The sequence below is a fragment of the Anoplolepis gracilipes genome, chromosome 2, assembly GCF_047496725.1.
Source record: "Anoplolepis gracilipes chromosome 2, ASM4749672v1, whole genome shotgun sequence".
Lineage (NCBI taxonomy): Eukaryota > Metazoa > Arthropoda > Insecta > Hymenoptera > Formicidae > Anoplolepis > Anoplolepis gracilipes.
Genome location: NC_132971.1, coordinates 7336333 through 7361126, shown reverse-complemented (window position 1 = coordinate 7361126; position 24794 = coordinate 7336333). Strand labels below are relative to the sequence as shown.

General features: G+C 38.3%; 1 protein-coding gene across 12 annotated transcripts in view; it reads left to right on the top strand.

The window, feature by feature from the left end:
- Liprin-gamma (liprin protein kazrin) overlaps positions 1-24794 on the top strand; it is a 119184-nt gene that overhangs the window by 78907 nt on the left and 15483 nt on the right. For all 12 annotated transcript variants that reach the window (XR_012048545.1, XR_012048546.1, XM_072911257.1 and 9 more), the window contains 5 exons: positions 11721-12120; positions 13957-14331; positions 14998-15374; positions 21843-22049; positions 22897-23272. Coding sequence is in view for 10 of the 12 variants with exons in the window: in XM_072911257.1 (XP_072767358.1) it covers positions 11721-12120; positions 13957-14331; positions 14998-15374; positions 21843-22049; positions 22897-23272 (1735 nt within the window). In the remaining 2 variants the exon portion in view is untranslated. The remainder of the gene's footprint in view (positions 1-11720; positions 12121-13956; positions 14332-14997; positions 15375-21842; positions 22050-22896; positions 23273-24794) is intronic.

The following is a 24794-nucleotide window of genomic DNA, read 5'->3' as shown; positions in this document are numbered from 1 at the left end:
TCACTAATAATGAAACATAAGTGGATTGGGGACCTTTAATGGTCCTCCCCAAAATTTACATGAATTATCTTGCCTTCATCATCTCGAACAGAGAAATTGTGGAGTAATTGCAAAAAATTTTTTAGCAAATCGTTGTAACTCGTTAAAATGTAGAGCTGTAAAATGTCATAAAAGGACCATAATAGTCATGTTTTGAAAATTATTTTATTTAATGTAACATTTGTTGTGTGCTAAGTGCAAGCTGTGTATGTGAGAAGAGCATTGTAACAGTTTTGTAACCAAGTTTCCTAAACAGTTAACGAGACGAGGCGGTAATGGTTTTTGAGAATTACTAGAGGCTCGCTTGCTCGCTCGCTCGAGAGAGAGAGAGTCCTCGGATGTGAACACACGATTAAATAAGACCTGAACTTCAGACATAAACAGTTACGTAAGTCGCATAAGCACCGTGTTTAATGTGAGCTTACGATGTGCTCGCGCGCATCGTTATATCTACAATTAGTCGCGTTAACTCAGCACAACAATAAGTGATGAGACGTGCCTCGAAACCGCAGCGTACTTTGTTGCACACGTTTATTATACTCGCTGTGATTACGCGTAACTTATTGCACGTGTGTGCAACACCGTATAATAACGGTAACACGCCTCTTCTGGAAGCGTAAAGTAGGACGGATCGCTATAAACTTGAGCATCTCGAGAATATTTTCTATTAATAACACGAGGAATTCGAACGCTCTCTATTGGAAATAAAATGAAATCAACTCTAATACATATAGAATACAAGTCCGTTGGTTATAACGCCGTGATATTTCGCGCGAGACTAAGAAGTAAATTAAGATTAGATGGAGATTAGAAACAAATCTTTGATCGTGGCGTTTGAATTTTTCATTTTAAGCCGATTATATAATCGTCAACCATGCCTGTTCTTCGATTTCCATTTTTGGAGAGAAAAGTACTTCGAGGCTGCTACAGAAGAGCGAAAACAGGTTTACCTTGGATGCTGCGAGTTTGGCCCACATTAGAAACCTGAAACGATACGGCGGGGAACACCCGCGGCACGAGTGTGTTATTTTAAATAGCAGCACGTGCCGCGTGTCCTCTCACTCACGAATGGCCGGTATTTCAGTGCCATTTCTCTTCGAAAATGCATTTTTTTTTTCTCTATCGCTGAAAGCGAAAAGACAATATCGAATTGAGATTTGCCGTTCATATTATTGCGATTCGATTAATGCACCAGTACTCGTCTCATTGACATTCACATTTTTTTTTCGATTTTGCATTGTAATTTCTTGCGAAATCCCGGCATTCACGGAATAATACAAATAATGGATGCTAATAAATGTTTCATGTCACTCGTGGCCTTGCCGATTTAATATTCATCCCCCTTAACATTTATTCTGTTTTGCTCATTAATAAAACGTTATTATTACATGTGTATCTCATGCATTATGAATATTCCTGCGAAGCGGATATATGTTTGATAGCACTCGATATCTACGAACGCAAATATCTCATGTAACGAGAAAAATGCTACATACACATTGCGCAATGGAATCATTACATCTGAAAATATGTAAAGTGATTTTCGAGCGAAAAGAATTCGATAAATGAAATGTATACTTGGAATATTTGACGCATTAACAAATTGCAAGCATTATTCAGAATCTATTCAGTTTCATCCGCAGCTTTAATCACGTGATTCTCTTTCTATTACAAAATCATTGATCCATGTAATTTGAAGAAATTTAATTCTAACGCGTCTCTTTCCAAGAGACATCAAAAGATTTTCTGAACTTGTTCTGCATTTATTAAAAGAAACAAATATGAAATTGTATAGAGAGAATTATTATTTTGAGAGAAGCTTTTTAATTTTTCAAAGATTTATTGAAACGTAGATCTTGTATCGCCTTTTCGATATTGTATCTCTTAATTAAATCCGATATATTCTCGTATACGCCAATAACATCTCGGGACACTTTGCGCGCATCGGAAATCGTTGTCTTCGCGAATTGTCGCCGCCCGAGGCGGAAATCGATATCAGCTCTACGTGACTCGAACTCGCTGCAATTACAACGACGCGATTCCGTGCCGCAGGACGCGGGAGAAGCGCGGTGGAGGTAAAAGCGGAGAGAGAGAGAGAGAGAGAGAGAGAGAGAGAGAGAGAGAGAGAGAGAGAGAGAGAGAAGAAAGAAGAGGGAGAGGATCGGATTATTTTACCTTCGTACATCGCGAGACAAATTGCTCCGACGCGGTGCAACGAGGCGGCCGGAATTGCAATTTCATAAATTCGAGTGGCGGCTGCCGCTTCCGGTAATGCGCAGCCACTGCATCATTCTGCAGTCTTCTCTTACGACGTTCCATCTACGTTCCATTCTATTCTCACCCTATCTCTGCCTCATCCCTTTTCCCTTCCTCTTTCTATCTCTCTGTTTGATCCTCTCTCTCTCTCTCTCTCTCTCTCTCTCTCTCTCTCTCTCTCTCTCTCTCTCTCTCTCTCTCTTTCGCACTTTATCTCTTTCTTTCACGCTCTACTTCGCTTCGTGGCCTATTCATCTTATTTTCCCACCGTTCGAGAGAGAACAAACTTGATAATTACTATATCTTCATCGTTTCTGCTCAAACAAGAGGAAATTCTCCCAAAGTGTCTGGTTGTTTTATTGTCCTGTGTGTCACTTTTATTCTTTTACTTTTTCTAAATCCTAAAAAAACTCTCTTTCTCTCTCTCTCTCTCTCTCTCTCTCTCTCATTCTTAACAATTTTTACGCTTGGCGCGTTTTTTCGATACGTTGATGCACGTTGATGCGAAAAAAAGCGCTTAAACTGCTCGATTTTGTTCTTATTCGTGCATTTTTGAATGATGCAAAAATTATGAAAATTTCGCAGAAAATGTTCGTGTTCTGTGAAAATTTCCATCCAGATCAATATTGAGAATGGAGTTAATAATCATGAATGCAGTACGGCGCTTCTCGTTCATAGAAATTCCATCTCTCTCTTTCTCTCTCTCTCTCGTTCTACGCCGAGAAAATTCCCGCCGGTGTCCACTTTAATTTCTCCGTCGTCCTTTTCCTTCCTCCGACATCTGCATACCTCTGGAGAGCGGAGGGGAAAAAGGGTCTCTCTCTCTCTCTCTCTCTCTCTCTCTCTCTCTCTCAGCGATCTTTCTCGATCCTACTTTGCCTTCGTTCTCGCCATTTACTTCCCCACGATAAATTCATTCCGCGGCGCCCCTTGCGACTGACAGCCTTCATCTTGCCATCTTTGCACATATACCATATTTCTCATATATAAATATCAGCATTCCGGCGACCTGCGCTGCGAAAAGCACGCTCGTTCTCCGGTAAATGATGGTTCGCGTGAAAAGATTGCCAGGACATGAAAAAAATGTGGAATTTGGATGTGTGAAGGCAAGATAAAAATAACACATACGTGATAACATACAAAAATAGAATTTTAATTATTAATAAATAATAAACATAATACAACTGTAAAATAAATCGAATATGTATATATAAAATAATATATATATTATAAAATGGGGATCAAATATTAACATATTATTATTGTATACATATTTTAATATATTAACGTGAAACTATTTATATTTCAAAAATATGTAGATATATAAATGTATCACACACACTTTCGAGAAAATATTTGAAATGCTCGTAAATATCCCGGTACATATGGAACTAGGGTTATTCGCCTCGCCTCGTCGGGAATGAATAAGTTGCAACCGCGAAAAATCCGTAGGGAAATAAGCTGAATCGTATCGGCGAGACTACAAATTGTCATTCCGCTCTCGCGCGAGTAAATTCGATTTATCGCGTGCATAAAAAGAAGATATTTATTGATCGCGCCAATCTCTGATACTATTCCGTAGACTAGTATTTGCGCAAGTGATCAAGTAAAAATAGCGAGCAACATACATGTCGGATTAAAAATTTTTATTTTCTAAATAAAGAAGAATAGAATATAGACGTGAATATATGCGTCCAAATTGTCAAAAAATAACAATTTTATTTCATTTGTCTAACTATATTAGTTTTACATCAGAAATAACGCGTCAAAATAACGTCTTTATATATTGTACTATATCTTTGTTTCTGCAAATGTTTCATTTTCTTATTATCTCTCGATTCCACCTTCTCTTCGTTAATTAATTAATTAATTTATTCCTTTAAAGTTGTCTTTTTATGTTCGGCGTCGATGCGACGGCCATTAATTGAACATCTTTCGAGCAAAGTGTAACGCCGAGTCTTCTCAATGGAGAAAAGGAAAAAGACCATATCGGGTGGACGATCTGCTGGTAATAACATCGATAGCATCAGCCACTTCGTATCGCCTCGCGTCCATTGGTGAACGAAAATGCGATCTCTTAAACGAGAGACCCATATGCTGGACCCTCTCGCTGGATACTCGGCTAACTTGGTTGGACAGTATATGGCGTGTGCGCGCGTGATATGGATAACGCCGACCCTTAAAGTACATACGTACAGACGGAACCTATGTCGAACGAACGAGTCCCGGTTGACAGCTGTCTACATCAGGCGGCCTAAGAATTTATCGAGCCATTTCTCTCACTAAACGCTCTGATCAATTTTACGTTACGTTTTTGTCTGAAATAAAATTGACGGGCTAATATTTTATTGTTCATATTTTATTGGAGAGGTCTCTTAATTCGTAATATTAATTATATCTTAATAAGAGCTGTTTAAGTGAAAAGCTTTTTCTGAAATAAAGTTTAGCTTCGCGAAGATACCCTCGCTCGTTTATGGAATCTTTCGCCGACTGTGACGTTCCTTTGTCTTGTTCCATCTCGGGTTTTGTTTTTAAAGTTTGTTCCTTCGTTGTAGCCTTCGAACGGAAAACTTGGAGCGAAAGATCCTGAACTTTGTATATCTTTGATGAGAAAGGGAAATACAAAACCCGAAGAGCGAGAAGTCGACAAATAGTCTTAATAATTTCCGGAAAACGAGAGACGTTGGAGATTTTAATTAACAAACGATCAAGACTTTGGATAATGCGATCCCTCTGTGGAAAGTGCGCTAAAAGAGAATGCGTAAAGGTCATTCGATATGCAAAATACATGGCGAAGATATTTCAAAGTGATAACTGGCTGGCACATATCTGAGAGAGTAAGGTATACTTGAGAGAAACTTACTCTCCAACGGAGAGAATAAATCTTGCAACGAGCGATGCGCCTATATGTACATACACCTCGTGCATTTGGTTGGACGTTTCGACGGTATGTGCATAGTTAAAGCCGGTACGATTGCTATTTCCAATTTCGAGATAGCGCAATTGGATATGCAATGGATATATGCGTTAATATATTAACGTCGACGAAACGATGCGAAAATTGTAAAGATATATATCATTCCATTTTTTCATCTCGCACACAAACCCAGAATAGATTACATTAAAATGAAAATGAAATATTTCAACGTAACTGGGGTAAATTATAAGCTCATCTTACGCATAACTTTAATAAATTTTATACAATGGCAATTATACATGTTAATTAAAATTCTTATTATTCAGAACACCATGAAATTTTCGTTATCAATATAGAGATATCGTCATTGTACATACTGTTAAAGTTACACGGAGAGATCTACTAACGGTGAATTATTGGTGGCCAAATTATCGAGTTGGAATTATTGGGGTGGAATTTTTAAATTTGGCTGCGAAATACACGTGGTTCTCAATCTCGTATATTGTACGCGTCGTAAATTTACATGGCATACAAAATGCGTGTGCATAAGTTGAGGACGAATAGCAGCATCAGCCAAGGGGTGACGGAGAATGGAGGGAAGGGGTTATGTGCTCGGTGAAAAATCGCGGATGCATCGAGCGATGCATATTTCATGCGCTACTTCACGATGAAATGAAAATCCCTCTCTTTCTTCGTCGACACGTTGACACCTGGGGACTCCGGACAAGTGGCGGGAAAGTGGCGGGAAAGTGGAGGGAAAAAGGAGACGGAGTTTCGCGATTATAATTAGCAAGAGAGAGGAGCAAACTCACGGGGCCTCTCTCGTGATTTCAATGAAATTCTTAAATTACTTGGATTAAGTTTACGACGATATTAGCGAGCGAGTCGATATTCCGGCGGAATAAGCGAATTAGCGAAAGAAATAAAAATACGCAAACTTTGCTCTTATCGCACCTTGATTCACTTTCGAGACTTATATTAATTCGTTAGCGTGAAAGTTGGACATTATTACATTATTGCTAAATAAATGATAACAATTTTTCTTGTTATATTATTAATTCTTTTCTCATAAACGAGAGGTAAAATCATTCTTGACAAATGTTACAATCGAGATTTGCAAATTGCACCCTGGAATGTCCAATTCCAGGACGTTGAGATTCGACTGAACGATATTCATTGATGCAATGAACCGATATATTTCATAATGGTAGAGGGAGGGATAATTCGCCGAGCATTAGCGGACCGTTTGTATTCTCCCTAGGCCGTCGTTGGATTTTCCGATTGAGAGGCAAGCTGTTGCCAACAGTTCTGAAAATAAACTGATATTCTTTTTCTCGTCTGCCTGCCAACGGTCGCGGCAGGTGTTGCTGCTTGCTTCCGTCACTCGTTTCGCTTCCCTTTCGTTCGTAGATTCTCACCACGCGCGACAGAGAGTATCGGTTCTCACCCGCCACACACGAAAATTACTCATTAAACTCAGCTGTCGGTCTATACGTGAATTTCTTTAATAAAACGCTCTCCTAGCTCGTTCCATTAACGATGCGTTTCGCACGCTAATGCAGCCCAGATCATTATCAACTCGATGGAAATGTTAGATAGATAGACCCTACGAAATTAATCGAAGGAATAAAAAAAAAACTATCGTCATTTATTGTATCCTTCATTAAAGTTACAAAGTTTCACGTCAGAAACTTTTTGCTTTTAATAATTCAAAGAAATTTCTTGTAGAAAACGTAATGAAGGAACAATAAAAATACATAAAGTATAATGCAAAAATTGAAGAAAGAAAAACTTATAATAATACTTATAATAATGTAATGTCATAGATTCCATGATATTAAGAATGAAGTATCGTTATCTGTTACACCTTTATTAAATCTTGAAAGTCAAGTCGCAGGAAACTTTTTTACTAATTCATAAGTATTTCTCACACGTAGTTAATGAATAATAAAAAATATAATAGAGAAAGAAAAAATTGTAAATATAAGGAAGGACCTGTAAGATACAGTTTGGACGCGAGACAAAAATTAATCGGCCAAGAGACTTTCCAATAGTTTCGCGGTTTAGACGACACACTTTGAAAACAAGTTACCGTGAAACGACCCCGCTGTTAATGCCAGAGCAAGACCGTCCAACGGTGTGCATGATCCTGATTTGATGCGGAAAGATCCGCCTGTCCAATTACGGTGTTCTCCGTTATGGGTCGAGCATGCTCTCTCGCGTGTTTCTCGCGCAGGGAGCTTCGTGTGCGACAAATTGTGCGGCTAATGACCCGCTCGTTCATTTAATTGTACGGCCACATTCGCGATTCGCGCAGCGATTGTACGCCGAAATTGTTTCTCGTGCGCGTCCGCGTTCGCATCGTCGCGACCCGCCCTCGAAGCATAATAGAAACTGGTAGAAGCATAATATATCGGATTTCCTCCTCCCCCTCCTTCCTTTTCCCTATAAACGACAAACGACCGACGCGATATAGACCACCGTTAGTATTTACATCGAGCGTTTGTGACTCCGGTCGCGCGAATAATCCAAAACCCGTTGTAGTCCAGACATTGTCCGGAATAGTGAGATAACTAAACGACCGAAAACTGTTCGCCGACTAACTTGGTTGTATAATCGATTCTCTCTCCGTCGACGAATAATTCCGCGCGTTCCCCTGCAAATTTACTCCTTCGAGCGTTAAATAATTCTACCGCAAAATCAATTATTTGCTAACGATTAACTAATTAATCGAGCTTCATTTTAATAGAATTACAATTGCATATTCAAGTCTAATTGAAATGTTAAATAAGATCTAAGAAGAATTTCAATAAAGAATAATTTCATATAAAAAGACAAGGTACATGTCCTTATGCTTTTACGTGAAAATTATGTATCTAACTGACAGAGAGAAGAGAGAGAGGTCACATCGAGATATGCCCTTCAGCCCGGTATTGATCCTTCCTGCGGAAACACGATGTACGGACACTACCGGAGACCCGGTTTAACAGCGCTGCGGCAGAGTATACATTTTACAAGAGAGCAACGGTGTTTAAACGTCCGGTACTAAAGGCGAAACTATTCTGCGGCACGAACAGCGGTTTTCACTCACCGCTCGTTTCCATTCGACGGAAATTTATCGTCGCGATCTCGACGGTTCACGACCGTGAAAAGGACGCGGACACGATCGTTTGTCGTTGCGCCTGGATCGAGGGGAGGTGAAGGAGGCGCCTCTGGGAACGCAACAAGTCCGCGAGATGTCTTCCTCTTGTCGTTATCCTTTTGTGTCGTTGGAACTTGGCCAATCATGACCCCCTCGACGACCACTCTCCCGTTTCGCTGTCTCTCCCTCACCTCCTCTCTACTTTTGTTCGACACGTTTCTGTTTCTGAGACTTCCTTGATAACGCTCGATTACCGGCTTGACGCTCGCGGTAATTCGATCGCATCTCCATGCCAAGTGCCCTGTATTTTAGCGCAATTCTTCGGCTAATAAAAAAAGTGTAAAAGACATATAATAATTTATATAATAATTTATAATCAATATCTTGACGTCAGGTTTGTGAGAAAAAAAAAACCGTTTACAATTAATTTTATAACATCTGTGATTCGGTTTCAATAATTCGAGCGCAAAAATCCTTGATAAAATGAAACGAATTTAATTATTTCCATCGTCTAATAACTTATGGATTATTTTCGTTCGTGGTACACGGAACGTATGTACGAAGCCGCAATTAGAAATTTCCCACGTTTGACAGCGCGTCATTAAGCGATTACCGGAAGCCGCTTACGTACAGCGGCGGCTTTGGAAAGGCATTCGCACTGCTGTCGGTCGTATCGAGACTGCAAATTTCAGAGAGCCTCGTTTGCGCTTCCGATGCTGCGGTGCGCCGCAACCATCGACCATCTAAATCCGTGAAACGTTCAATTTCGACCGCGTCCTGCGAGACGTCACGACGATGCGACCTGCATTCGCGATGAAACCGCACTCGCGAATATCTGTTTTCCTGCCGTAGAACAAAATACTAATCAACGCAGATGATATTCGTAAAAAGTATTTTATCGAATTTAACCTGCATTAATTTCCGTAGTAAAAACGGCCATTCTCGAGGAAAAAAAGATTTCTTTTTAACATCTCGCTCTTTATTCCCAATTTGCTTTTTGATCGATTGATATGTTTCCTTCCGAGAATTAAAGAACATTTTTTTATTTTTTTATATTATTAAATAAATATTTTTGCCAGCCAGAAGTAATAATTTCGAATTATGCATAACGCAAGTCGATCTTTATGTGTATGTATGGTATTAATAATATATATTAATACGTCTATCGATGGAAAGTGTTAACCACTAATAATGTAATTCTCTTCTGCATACAGTCGTAAATAATATACCAGTTAATTTCAAATTCTATGTCACATTTAATAGCTTATGTTATTATTTGAAGCTATCTATTGATTTGAAGAATCTATTAATTGATTTATATTAAATTTTAATTATTACATTAATAATTTGCTCTTTAATTTATCTTAAATGACCTGAAATCCAGTCGGTGCATTTAAAGTTACATAAACGATCGACTCAAGCTGTTAACAACTCGTTCCGCGTTATCGATTTTTCCTTTATCGAGATTGAAAATTAAGAGATGCTTGATCCGAGTTCGGTTATCACTAGGTATATCATAGTTTCTAATCGCGAGAAACATTATCATCTATCTATTCTAACGTACAGACCTGCATGTCAGTCCGGACACGGGAAAGCCATCTATTCTGCACGAGGGATTCTGCAGTCGTTTGTATAAATTAGCATTTCTGGGAATTATACGGACAATGGCAAAGTCTCATTGATCGTCGGCCAAAGGGCTCTGCTTTGATTCTGTACCTGGTGCGACTAACAATTTTGCCTCGAAACTCGCATGTATTGTGGACTAATGAAACTATGAAGACCGGAAATGTCGTAGGTTATAGAGATTTTATACAGATTCTTTATAAAAAAATATTTTTTTCTTACAAACATATGTTTTTTTTCTCTTGACAAAATTTCGTCAAAATGCATCGTTTTTGAAAGATACCTTATTTTTAATAAATCAATATGGTTTGCTACTTTTTTATTCTTTATGTAAAAATTTTGATAATATTTTATTATAATTAAGTCTAATATTTGCGTATAAACTTTAATTTCTGTTTTATTTACGTCAGAGCCGGAAAGCATATTTTGTTGACACAAGGAAATAATTTAATGTCAACTCAAATAGAATTTCTGTCTCTCTCTTAAAATGTTTCATTATAAAAAAATTAAATATTAGACTTGCATACAGATATTCTAAAAATCTCAAATGTGGGCGTTAAAATTTTTATTCAGCGCCATAAAATCCCTTTTTGCTTTAAACAAAATAAAAAGCGTTAAAAAAAGAGAAAAAAATAGAAAGTTTGAAAAATATTGATTCTTTTTTTTGCCTGAATGTTTCTATCCCTCGATTGAAACATCGCGAAATGAAAAATTCGCGCGAGTGACACCGACCATTTTCTCCAAGCGGTTCTCTCTTATCTTCACCTGCATTCGCAATTTTGTAGTCCGGAGAAATAGCGTCTTACTTATCCTTGGAGTTACTCCTAATGCGACTGCGAAAGAAATACGACTCTACGTGTCGCGGATGTTTCTCTGTTTCGCAATTTCAGTGATTCGTGCCGCGACTCCGAAGGCGCGTTTGACGCCGCGCGTGCAAACTTCTGAATAGACGTAGACGATATCAGTCGATTTCACCGTGGCGCGTAAAGAGCTTTCCGTACATCCGCTATACAATAGCGTAATGAGCCAGCCGGTTGAAGAAGACTTATAATAATATGCAGCAAAGTCACTCGAGCAAAACTTTTATCTTGTTAAGAACTTGCTCGTTTTACTTTGACGCTCATTAATGTCGTCGAAAATGACAAACTACGAGCCAGCAGACTCGAACTTTCCTGCCATAATCTTGACCAGATTAAAAAAGAAGAAATATCCAGTATTTGTGATTATACTTTAAATATCTCTGAAATTTAGTCAAGAAGGATTTAGTCGTTTAGAGGTTGTAAAATATAATTATCCGAAAAAAATGGATATGGTCAAATGTAAATATATAATTAGAAAAAATGTTATGCAAAGATCTGATAACATATGTCATTTCATATGATCATGTATAATAATATTCGAAAAATGGTACGATTTCATCTGAAGTATATAATCATACTTGACTAGATCTGATTATAAGAATACAGATTTAGCTAAATAAAATTATATAAAAATAAAATCATATCGCGCAAAATTTCGAATGTTATTATACATATATATATATATATATATATATCTTAAATACACATTACGTAAATACAATTACGTAAATCCATTTTTTTTTCAGATAAAATAGAGGGGCTAATGGATCAAGTACGAACTGCACGGTTTCCGTTTTATCAGATGTCACGCGATCAATTTTTCCTGTATTTTTTTCTCTTTTATTTTTACTCACATTTTTCCAAACACATTTTCTGTTTACAGGCAAAATTCCGCGTGATGGTGGAGGAGAACGCAGCGACCGGCGCCCGGCTCGACGGCGAGCTGGAGCGCGCCAGGGGCGAGTGCGCGACTCTTCGGGGTGAGTTGCGCGACGTCCGCGGCGCTCTGCCGATCGTACTGAACAACAACAATGCCGGCAACAACGGCGGCACCAACAGCAACAACAATCCCGGTACGGCGACCGGCGCCTCCGGTGGAAACCCCGGTCAGGAAACCGAGGTTCAGCAACAGGAGGACGGCAAGCGACTCAGCGCCGGCAGCAGCCCCGTCGAGAAGAGGAGCTCGGCCAGCGATAAATCCGCCAGTCCCATCGACAAGAGAACCAGTCCGGTAGACAGGAAGGACAGAAGCAGCCCCGTCGATCGGCGAGCCAGTCCCATAGGTTTGTCACAGCTTTTGATTTTTAATTGGAATTTATTCGCCCTGATATTTGGTTTTACATAAGTATTGAACACGATTAGTAGCGTAAACAGTAGTGTAAATGAAAAGATATTCGCGAGTTCTCTCGTCGAACATCTTCCCGGCGCGGCGGAGAGCTTCTCGGGGAAGCGGGTTGAATGTTGAAAGTTTATTTCGCGAAAGTATTTTCATAAAGACACAGCTCTCCGGAAATGCGCTTAAGGTGGGCGGAAAGTTATCGACTTGGCGCGAGCTTCGGCGGATAAGACTTTTTAAGAAGTTGGCGAGAATGAAATTTTAAGACGGCCGACGCGAATGTTTTTCGCATTTCCACGTTTATCTTAACTTCCCCGCCTGAGTTTATCCTATATATCTTGCGCTTATGTACTGTTACTTTTTATGGCCGGCTATGATTCACAGTTTTCTCCGTGGTTTGAAGTCGAGAGAAATCGACTAGCAGTCTTTAAACTACTTATTGCGGTTTCTGAGAGCTCGATCTTTATGACGAATGTCGGATATTATTCCGTGAAATATCACTTATTGTTACTCTCTGTATCACTTTGTTTCTGATCGTTCGCTATAGTTTTTTATCTTTTTATTACTACGTTTATTATTCAAATGTTCAAATGCATCCGTCTGTGCATTAATATTTTATATGAATTTTATTAAGATTTTATTAAAATTCTGTTAAGATAAATGTTAATTCGCTGTCGCCCGAGAAGAAATTTCAATATGGAACTGAGTATACATACATATTATATTTCGACGCGAAAAATGTGTTGACGAAAGATCTGCTTGCGAAAGATCAAAGACACGGCATGTACATTATGCAATTCGTATCCCCTCTCTCTCTCTCTCTCTTTCCCGTAGAAGAAGGATGCCAACAGGCCCACTTAAGGGAGAGTGACCCGCGTGTAGATGCAAATTCGGGACGAGTATCCCGTCGTCGTCTCGAGTCGATCAATCATGCGCTTCACGTAGTGGTATTCGTCGTCTTCGGAATCGCCGGCCGGGTCGGATCCATCTTATCGAATTCACTGCATCCTTCTCGAACTCGAACGGCACATTTCGATAAAGCCTGGCTTCATTCCAACGATTTCTCTCCGTTCGCCAATATAAGTCGTTCTCCGTCCGCTACTCTTTCTCTTCTCGTCCTATTTCACCGCTCATTTCGAGTCCTTCTCGAATCTCGAGCTTTGTACGAAATCGTATTTACCGAAGATGGTCCTAGGTTATTTAACAGAGAATAATACGGCTGTAAAATAAATGCGCGATTGAATTACATCGTATTAAATTCGTTGTTTGTTTGAAATTAAATTAGTCAGCGATTTAAATTGCACGCTGATTGCAAATAAGCTTTCATAAATCCATCGTGCGGCTAATTGAACGAAACACAAAACTTATATACGACCCGATACATAATTACGATTCGTGTTATTGGAATAAAATTGATAATGCGCTGGTAAGAGTAGGCGAAGATAAAATTTTAAGTATTTTTCATAGAACAGAATTTTAATTTTAAGTATTTAAATTTTAATTGTGTGAAAATATTTATTTATTTATTATTTATTAATCATACTCGTTAATATATACGTTATATATTATCTAATTATTATACATGTTAAAATGTTGTGTGTGTTTAAAAAAAAGAATAGAAACAATGCCGTGTATTGTATAAAATTTAAAATACATATATAATATACGTATAAATATATTTATTTATATTTTCGAGTGTGTTGGGATATTTTTAGCATTTTATGAACACTTTTTTTTTTTCATCGCTCGAAAAAAATATTTATCGGATCTCTTTCTTGGCTAGAACGAAGGAATGGCTCGCCCTGCCGTAGCCCGAGCGAGAAGGCCCGTCGACCGTACGCCCCCGCTCTGGAGAAGACGCGGCTGGGTGGCTCCGGCGGCAGCGTGGATTCCCGATCTGGCAGCGCGAGCCCGGATCGGGGCTCGGCCAATCGGGGAAGCGGTTTCCTGCATCGCGGTGGCAGCGACCGTTCCAGCGTAGAACGGCTCCGGATATCGACTAATCGCGACTCCCTGCGATCCAGCAAGGAGATGAACGACCACGACCAGAAGGACGCCGATAAGGATCTGGTGGACGGTGACGCGCGTGGCGACGAGGACAATGAACCGCCCGGACCGGCACCGGGTAGCAGACCGTCGTCCCCGGCTAATTCCCTCGGTGGGTAACCCGATGTTTAATTAATGATGGCGATTATTAGTCGATCCATCTTTTTTTTCCGCATTTCCGACCTTATTGAGTAGAAATGCGCAGATTATCTCGGATAGCGGGTCGTCTATTGTGTTACTTGGTGAGAACACTGGTGTCCCGGATCTTGGAGCGTTATATCATTCCGGAAATACATCCGTTATGAAAGATACACGAGTCGCATTGTGAGCTTTACAAATTGACAGGCATATTTTCTCACATAAATTGCACAAACACAATTCACGCTAAAAAAACAATGCGAGATCGCTTTGATTACGCGGGATCATTAAAGCAAAATCATCATATTCTTTTTTTTTACAATTTATTGTTAATAATTTTTTTTATAATTATTTTATAAGAAGAATAAATATATATAAAATATTTATACATATTAATTATTCATAACATTTATAGAATCTCCAATATATTTTCTTCGATGTCTAGGAATTGGCGATCCAGTGACTTTGATTACGCGGGATCATTAAAGCAAAACCATCATATTCTTTTTTTTTACAATTTATTTTTAATAATTTTTTTTATAATTATTTTATAAGAAGAATAAATATATATAAAATATTCATACATATTAATTATTCATATTATTTATAGAATCTCCAATATATTTTCTTCAATGTCTAGGAATTGGCGATCCAGTGGTGGCGTCCAGACTGTCCAACATTCATGGCGGCGGGCACACAGAATTGGCCAGCGCCAGAAGATTGCGACTGGAGAACGAGCGACTGGTGGCCGAGGTCGCGAGGTTGAGGAGGCTGTTGTTGAGCGGCGCGGCGCGCGGCGAGGTCGGCGCCGAGGACGCCGCGATGGAGGAGGAGGCCCGCTTCGTCGCCCTGGAAATGGAACTGCAGCACGCGAAGGAAGCGCTGCAGGCATTGAAGACCGACCGAAAGCGGCTCAAAGCGGAGAAGTTCGATCTGCTCAATCAGATGAAGGCGCTTTACGGCACCCTCGAGGACAAGGAGCGCGAACTGCGCGATTTTATACGAAATTACGAACAGGTGAGTGTCAGCGGGCGACGTAATAATACTCTTGGCATGTGACCTCTTGAATATTTTCTTCTCATTTTAATAATGTAATTGTTATATTCGACGTTGGAAGGTATTGAAGAGAGTGATGATTGCGAAAAAGTACGGCGAACAAGTGGTATCTTAAACTTAAGATGATTAAGCAATTGTTTAATTTTTCATTTCGATGATTTAAATGAGCTTAACATATCTTTGAAGAAAGATATATTCGGGAAAAATAGAAGAACATCAATTCTTAAAAAACGAGTGTCTTTCTTTTGTATAAAATAGTTATAACTTTTGATTTAGATACGAGAAGATTCCAATGAAATCATGATTAGAACCGAAAATATTGAAAAGATTCCATAATTCTTTCAAGTTCTATCAAGAATGTCTTAGAATTGGTTTTCTATTCGTCGATGATAATCGATGGCATTTCTTTCTCTCATTGAAAATAATATTCCCATAATTTTTATTAGATGGGATTGAAAGATTTTTAACGCACACTTCGTTTCTACATCTTGCATTCGTTGCTCGTGAGAGACGCGTCATCTAACTTATTCGGGAAGAGCCACGTTGGAGAATTTTAATCGCGACAATTTTACATTCCACGAACAGGAAAGCAGTAAACAGTCGAGAAGTAACTCTAATGCCTCTCCGCTCGCAATTTGCATGTTTCATATAGAAGGATCGATTCTCGATAGAGGCCGCGGCGATGAATTAAGGAAAGGTGATGGCTGGAAAATCCGGAAAAGTGCCGCGCCGCACTCGATATTTATGAACGTTCAATTCTCGAAATTGCCTCGGCGCCGCTGTTTTTCTCTCTTTTTAACTCATCTCTTTCCTAGCATTGTAAAAAAACTGAGAAAAAGGAACTTGCTATAATAGAAGAAATATTCACTCAAAATAACATATGAAAAAGAGATCGCAAACGAAATATTAAATTATGTTAAATTTAATTTAATTGTTTGTTAACCATAATTTAATTATTACAATATCCACTTTAAGATGAGTTACTTTTATAGATTTTATAATTCCGGCAGTGCTTGAAATAGGTATAGCGTCAGGTAGCATTAGCGAGAGAGAAAGAGAGAGAGAGAGAGAGAGAGAGAGAAAGCGGTTACTTTTTTCCAGGGTGACATATTAATTGCCGTCAGCATAAAGGGATGACGCTACGTCGAGCGTATCGTTAGCATTTATAAATATCCTTTGATATATCATTTTATGCCGACACTGCGTTTCCACAACCTACGTAGCCATATCCATTAGCGATACTGTTGGCGGTTTTTAATTTCGAGATTTTAAATCTCAACGAGAGAGACGGTAGAGATGAAATTGCATCAATTGTTCCCTGGGGAAAAGTTTTGCTGAGATTTGAAATATTCCCAAAAAAGAGAAAGAGAGACAAACTTGGTCTCGCCTGTTTCGTTATCCTAACTAAATAGATCGTTCGAGAAAATGACACTTGACGCAGGGTGAAACGGTTTAACTATTAAAGCGTAACAAAATCCTCCGCTCGCGCGCTAAAGCGGATGGCTAATGAAAATTGAGAACAACGCGAGGACGAGTAACCAACGAAACCGCTCCGCGGCGAGTTTTAATTTCGCCTCTAATGCGTCTTTATGAAGCGACGCGAAACATCGAGAGAGAGAGGGAGCTTTATCGTTGTGCGAAAATCTAGTTAAAAAACTTTTATATACAACCCGATCGGAACCACTCCGGGCAGTTAATCAGTAATTGGCTCGTTACTTGAAACTTTGTTAAACTACGAATGCGCGACAGAAACGTCGTTTACAGATGCTTGCATTGTCAAACGTACATTGAACGGAAAAAAATGTATATATTATAGGGAAGAGAACAAAATTAAATAGAAAAGGATATATATACATATATATACATATGTATACACATTGAGAGAAAGAGAGAGAGAGAGAAAGAGAAAAGTTATCAACGATTGAAGTTAAAGTCGCGCTCGACGGTCGCCCGACCACCGGTTTCAATCTTCTCATGCGCTCATGTCGAGTTGGCAAGTGGAGTCGGTACACGACGGCAATTTTGCCCGTTAAATACTTTCATTAAACTTGCCGGAATTTCTCATTTTGTCGAGACCGTTATGACCGAGTCGCGCCGGGACGCGGTCATTTCAACTCCGTTAAACGAACAACGGCATCCGCCGCACCGATGAATGTCACCGGTCTCTGTGCACCAGGATGATCTTTCTATTTCGTTGCTTTGAAAAAAAAAAGCACGATTGTGATGTTGAAACTGTAAAAGCACATTCTGTTATGATAGAGTGTATAATCTGCAGAGGATAATAAGATCGAGAGGTAAAACGATGTCAGATATCGAATTGAATCAATTTATCCTCGAGCGATTTTTTTCCGAGGATGAGAAATACAAAGATAGTGAAAATCGTGGATGGAACGCTATTAGGGCTGGAGGAGATTCGAGAATGCATCGCGTATCAAGATTGTCCGCCCTTCTCTCCTCCGGGATAACGGAATCGTTTGGTCTTAATTGTAAGCCAATGTGTAACGATGTGCCGGGACAGAGAGAGAGAGATAATAGTAGCAAAGCTTTTGTCGCTACCGATTGTTATCAATTCCGGAACAAAGACGCGGCTCAGCCTCGCTTCTCGAAAGGCCCGAGAGCGATATTCTCATCTCTCGAAAGGTCTACGTAAAACGATGCACACACACAAACATGATTATCAGCTACTTGAAAATATCCAACCGATACACACACACACACACACAGGTACACCGAAGCACTTTGTCTTTAATGAAGTTACTTCGCCAAAATGAAAATTAGAATATAAAATTGAGAAATAAATTCAAGGACGCATCCACGCGCGAGATTTAATTTTACGACAAAAATAATTAAATTAATTAAATTTTAATTTAAAAAACTAATTATAAAATAAATTTAAAATATGTCAGGCATATACTTTACAAACATCTGAAAGATATTCATGAAAGTAAAAAATTGACAAAATAAACAAAATTTTTATTAAAAGTTTATAAATGTTGAAAAAGTGATTAGAAGATTAATAATAAGATGAAAGAACAATCAATCTCTTTCTATCTTTCACTGTATCTTTCTTTCACTCGATTGCAAATTTATGAGCAATAACTTTTTTTATGTATTTATTTATTTATGTATTATGATTTTCACGTAAAATGCTGAAAATAATTAATATTTATTGTATTACCCTAAACTGAGATGATGTTGCTTGGCGAAGATCAAAAGAGTTATTATAATGCTAGCCGGTAATGTGATGTTATAATGTTTTAATAAAAATATTATTATACTCTGCGCGCATGATATCGAAAGCTTTAGCAATTAATTTTATTAAGACTAAGATTCTGCGCTTTTGTGACGTAGGCTTATTGTTAGTGTTCTTTATCACGAATATTAAAAATCTTACAATGCAGCAAAATAGAAACTTGATGTTGAAGCAACGAGTAAAGAAGTATGTTATTATAAAGAAAATTAATATGCGAGAAGAATCGATTCTTGCGACTGTTTCACGCAGAAAAAAAATTACATAAAATTTATATATATATAGTAAAACTATATTAATTTATATAATTTAAAAAATTGTATAATTTATTATATAATTTATAATTACACAAAATTTAAAATTTTATATTATTTTATATAATTTAAATATATATTTTTCTTAATAAAACTTTAAAAGAAAAAGGTATTCATATATTATATATTTTGTCATATGAATCATTCTTTGACATTATATATATTTTAAGTTTACATAACATCTAAAACTTTATATATTTATCACGTATGAAGTGTCTGTTCTATCAAAACGGAACAATTTTTTCATTTGACAACTTGATCTCGTGAAAGTTGAAATTTCACTACTAAATATTTCTCTAACAGAATGACTTCATTACTTAGAGGAAAGTTCCTGATGAAAATATCAGACTAAACGTTACCGACAGCGACAGTACACGCTGTAAGTTCCCTCTCATGTAGCTTTTGTTATATCAAAAAAAATATACGCGTCGACTCCGGTTTTACGACAGTTTTCCCTATCTAAAGTACGCCGTCAATTTTCTTTTATCTCCCTTCCTTCTTCATTTACACTCTCTTTTTTTCTCTCTTTTTGCGTAATCCACTTCATCTCTCTCGTGAGTGTCGACATATTACTATGCCTGGTACACGGGTGCGTCTTATGATTTTCTATTCTGCATTGTTCTCAATTTTCTTTACGCGACGACTGTATTTTCGAGCAGGAAAAACAAGTTTTTCCGATATTTAATTTCTCAAAATGAAACAGCCTCACAAAAAAATTGCTTACAATGATTTCTGAAATAACTAACAAACTTTGTCCAGTTTCATTAATTTAATCTCCTTCAAATTTTTGTTTCGTTAAAAAAAATAATATATGTAACATTTTTTCAAATAAATTATTATTTTCGATTTATATTAAATTTTATGTTATGCTTAATTTTACGTAGTCATTTAATGCAAAGGAAATTCTGACCGACGTAGATATGCGTGAACAAACCTGCCTTTTCGCGTGCAATCTCCTTCACTTTGCTCGCCTTTGTTCAGTTTCGCGAGCCTTGACATGTTTTCCGGTCCTTCCTGTTTATCATCCAATGTCATACCACGACGATGCGCTTATGAAACGCTGATGAAATTACCTTCTCGTTGCGCTGAAGCTTCCAAACTACTTAGGTTTTTCTCTTGCATCGCTCTGCCACGGAAAATTGTAGACATTATCCACATTTATATACAGTAGTCCGCTTTCAAAGAATTTAATATGCTTGAGTGCTTTATGAATGTTTATGAACACAACGATCGTGCTGAAAAATTTTAATAGAAAAGAACTTTGCACGCGTACAGAATAGAGAGAGAGAGAGAGAGAGAGAGACAGGGGAGGGGGGAGAAAGTAGTAGTATGTAATAAAAAATTCTCTCAAATTCCTCTTATAATTTCTATAAAGTTTACAAAGTACTCACTCTTTTATTATTCCCTGAAATAATCGATCAAATATACTTTCTCTGTGGGATAGGATAAATCTGTAAGATAAATTAATCTGATGAAAGAGGAAAATCTCGCGGGGAAACTTTTCCGATGTCTTTCGCGGAAATGACGTCCGTCGTACTTTTCGCGTTGCAATTACAAACTTTGCCTCTTCGAGGCGATATGACGCAATAGTTTTTGAGGTTGAAGCTACGACGTACTAACAACCAACACCTCGAGTGATCCGCACCGCCTGTAATAACCATGTTGCCGCAAAGTTTAGCCGATAAACCTCGCTGCAACACCTGTTATACATACGACAGAGTTACTTGAGCTCGAGGGAGAGATAAGTGGATTAACTTTGCCGTAGAGTCGATACCGTCGACGTAGTGGCTAATGGTCGATGGTAAACGTCATGTCTATTCGCACTAAAATATAATCAAGTTATCTTCCTTAATCGCGGAAAATACATCTGTGTTGTCGTGTTTGTCTGTGATTGTCCCGTTTATTTTCATTTTATTCATTTTATTCATCAACTTTAACCATAAAATTTTACTTGATAATTTTTAACGCGATAAAAAAACAATTGAGGATATATATTTGCATTCTCAACGCAAGGAAGGTATTTTATTAGCTTTATTTTCAATATAATACCTGTGATAAAAACTCAAAATAATTTTACCCAGGTCGAGTTTCGTAAAGAATACTTTATCATTGGACGAAAATAATTTACGTCGCGTTCATTCTCGATTACTCCACTCAATCGCGCGTTACATTCGAGTATTAATTATTGCTTGCAACGCTAGAGAGAATTATTTATCAACAGAGAACGTCAATCCGTCACGTGTGTATCGAACATTCAAATCTCGAACGTCGCGTCGTCTCGTCTGTTCTCCACTCGGGGCGACACGCTTGAGATAAGCGATGACTGCGTGAAACAGTTTCGCGAATATCAACCCGATATTTATCGAATTCAGTTTGATTTCCAGAGGCTATTTGCTCTTACCGCCGTTATTAGTTTACCCGCTGTTTCGATGAAATCATCGCCCCGTCAGTGCGCGGCTCAAGTTATTTCGTCATAAATATCGATCATTATATGCCCAATCCACCCCGAGCCGGTAATTAATTATTAACTCATTCCGCAAATGCTTTGCAATGTTGATTTTGCAGCGTCAAGAGAGATTGACAACTGTTAAACACAGCACTTGTACCAAAATACAGACGGTATTAAAATACAATTACATATTTGTCGACAACGAAAATATAGACTTTTTTTTTGGAGAGACTAAATTTTCGACGTGTATCGTAAAAACAGAAAAAAAAGGAAGTTACGAGGATCGAAGTCGCAGTTTGCCACTTGATCGCTGTGCTCTTCGTGATTTTCGGAGCACACGCATGCCACGGTAGATGGTGAAGGTTTTGTGGGCGGAGTCACTGCCTGGACATGGTCCCTTTGACCGTTGATTGCAGCGGATGCGGGAGAACGAGGCGACCCTGGGACGTCTTCAGCAGCAAGGAGCCGGCATACCGTCAGAGGAACGTGAACGGGAAAGGGAGAGGGAACGCTGGAGTCTTTTAAGGGCGGCGAGGGACGAGGCCGATCGAAGCCTGAGCCTCGCGGCTAGTTTGGCGGACAAAGAAGCCGCCCTCTCGCACGCACACGCGACCATAAAAGAGGTGAGTCCTGTCTCGCCGAACGTATAATTCTCGACGAGTTTAGCATCGATCGAGCTTCGATTCTGCAAGTTCGAGAAAAAGATTGATGTGACCGCAGAAAAAAGGGAAAGAAAAATTAGATAAAATAGATAAAGTTTGCGAAAGAATTAAACATATTCCTTGTGCGTAACAATTATATTGTAGATTCAAATAATTTTACTTGGTAGCAACAGGGTGTATACTCAGGGAAAAACATGGAAAACCTAGAATTCTTTTTTCAATTTTTTTTTTTATCTGGAGAAATTAGGGAATTCTCAAAGAATTTTTGAAAAATTCTCTTTGACAGTGTTTTGCTCTTATACTATAAATTATAAATATATATTTATATCTCTGTTTATATATTCAATGTCTTAAAATATTGAACACACATACTGTTCCATTTTAAATTTTAGTGATAATGAAAATGTTATGAAAGCAATATTATTAAAAATTCTTATCTTAACTTAATTCAATGTTTATTCAATTTTTTTCAGTACATTTGTAAACCTAGTACTTGGTTTTGTATTTTTTCTTTGTATACGTGAAAAGCATTAGAAAACATAATGTAAGAAAAAATTTATTTTAGAAAATTGCACCAAAAAAGTCTTTAAAATATTCTCTTTACCTGGAATTTTGAACAAAAATATCAAGGATCAAGGAATTTGCAGAGAATTTTCTTACAAGATCTGAACATGCAACCTTTATCAATACTCAGACGCAAATAAATAAAATATAAATATTCTGTATATCTCCAGCGATAAGTATTTCTACTATTTATACTTGTGATAATGGTTTTCACATGTTGAAATATATTTCCGCATTAATGCAGCTGCAACGTCAGCTGGCGGAACGCGGCGGCGGCGGCGGGATCTGCCTGAGCGATCAGGAGTCCCTGGTATCGTTTCCACGAGGCAGCGTGAACGGCGCCGCGACTCCCGGTGCCGGGAGCAGCAGCGGCGGTGGCGGCGGTGGTGGAGGCTGCGCTGTCATCCCCCACGTGAATTCACAGCCGCCGTTGGGCATCACCGAACTCGGCGTGTCCGTGGGAAACGCGGGCGGCGGTGTAGGTGCGGGAGGATCCTCTGGCGGTCAGGCCGGCGATCGCGGCAGCTGCAGCGCTGACAGCGGGGTCCGCGGGTCAAGCGACCGCGAAAGCGGTGGCGCGACCAGCGTCGGCGGAAATCTCTCGGACTCCACGACGGACGGTGAGTGTTGACAGTGTTGGCTTTGGTCTTGTCTTTTTTTTTTTTTTTTTTTTTTTTTTTGTACGAAAGTGCAGGATATATACTTGAATATTAAAGGAATAAGGGGAGAGAATTGTGCAAGGAAGCGGAGAAATTTGATAAAATGAACAAACTACATGCCTCTCGTAAATTGTTTGCGCGATGAGCGTCCACGCTCAAGCGCGAAATTGCCCTTTTCTTTTGCGGCGATTATATGAAATGAGACGCCTTAATTAATTTTTTTTTTCACTAAAATCTTTTTTACGATTAAAATTTTTTTAAGTATAAACTCCGCACGTGTACCGTGCATTAACGTATCTTTTCATAAACTCTTAGAGAGAGAGGGAGAGAGAGAGAGAGAGAGAAGAAGAGAGAGATTTTGTTCTTCGTAATATGAATATTTAGGTTTTTATCTATATCTACGTTTATATATGTTGCAATGATTATATGAGATAAGTTACTTTAATTGCAATTTTTTTCACAGAAATCTCTTTCTGTTTTAAAATTTCTTTAAGCTGTTGCGTATGTGTGTGTGCGTTTTGCAATCTCATTACATCAATATATCTTTTCGTGAATTTATTTGAGAGATTTCAGTCTTAGTTTTAATTAAAATAAATTTAATATTCTTGTAGCATGTAATAGATAATATATATTGAAATACGAATTATTTATAATAATTATATAATATCGAAACGACATAGTCACTAATTTTATAATAGAAACCGTCCCTAAAAAACACCACAACCAAAAAAAAAAAAAAAAAATTCGGAGGAGTATGTTGATCTATCTCTAACGTTACTATTAATCACAATCGTAGTGACACCCGCTTAGGAGATAATGACTCTGGCGTTTAGGTGCAACGAGCTCCGAGATTAATCGTCTAGTTAGAGGGGATTGCAGTGCACATCCGGCTAAGTACCGGTTTGAAAAATAGTCCGGCGTCTGTCAGCCGCGAATGTTAATCGAACGTAGGTGGTGGCGGTCTAATCGAGCACACTTCCTTCATGTATTATTCAGCCAATCGCCGTGCCGTTGCATCAAAACGGTTTGATCGATTGGGTTCCCCGGGCAAACATTCGCGGTCGCTAAAGAACGCGCGAGGGCGCGTGCATGATTTTCGCGAAAGCACGAAAGGATGTACTACGGACACGCACAGGAACGCTCGAATTTCAGGATTATCTAAAATCTTATCATGTTACGTTATCAAAGTAAACATTTGTTTAGGATATTGCTCTATCACTTTATTTTTCAACATTTTTTTTTTTCACGAGAGAAAAGAATATGCGTCTGAGAATAACAAGAAGATTGATGATGTAGTCGTATAAATAGATTCCTATATTATACGGTTATTATAAATTTAATTTAGAAAAAATTAATTTAAGAAGATATAATGTATCATTAAAATTTAATCAACAGAGTATAATAATTAATCAAAAGAGAGAAAGGGAAAAATTTTAATTCTACGTAAAATTACAGTGAGAGCTCTCTTTCGACTTTTTCGCGC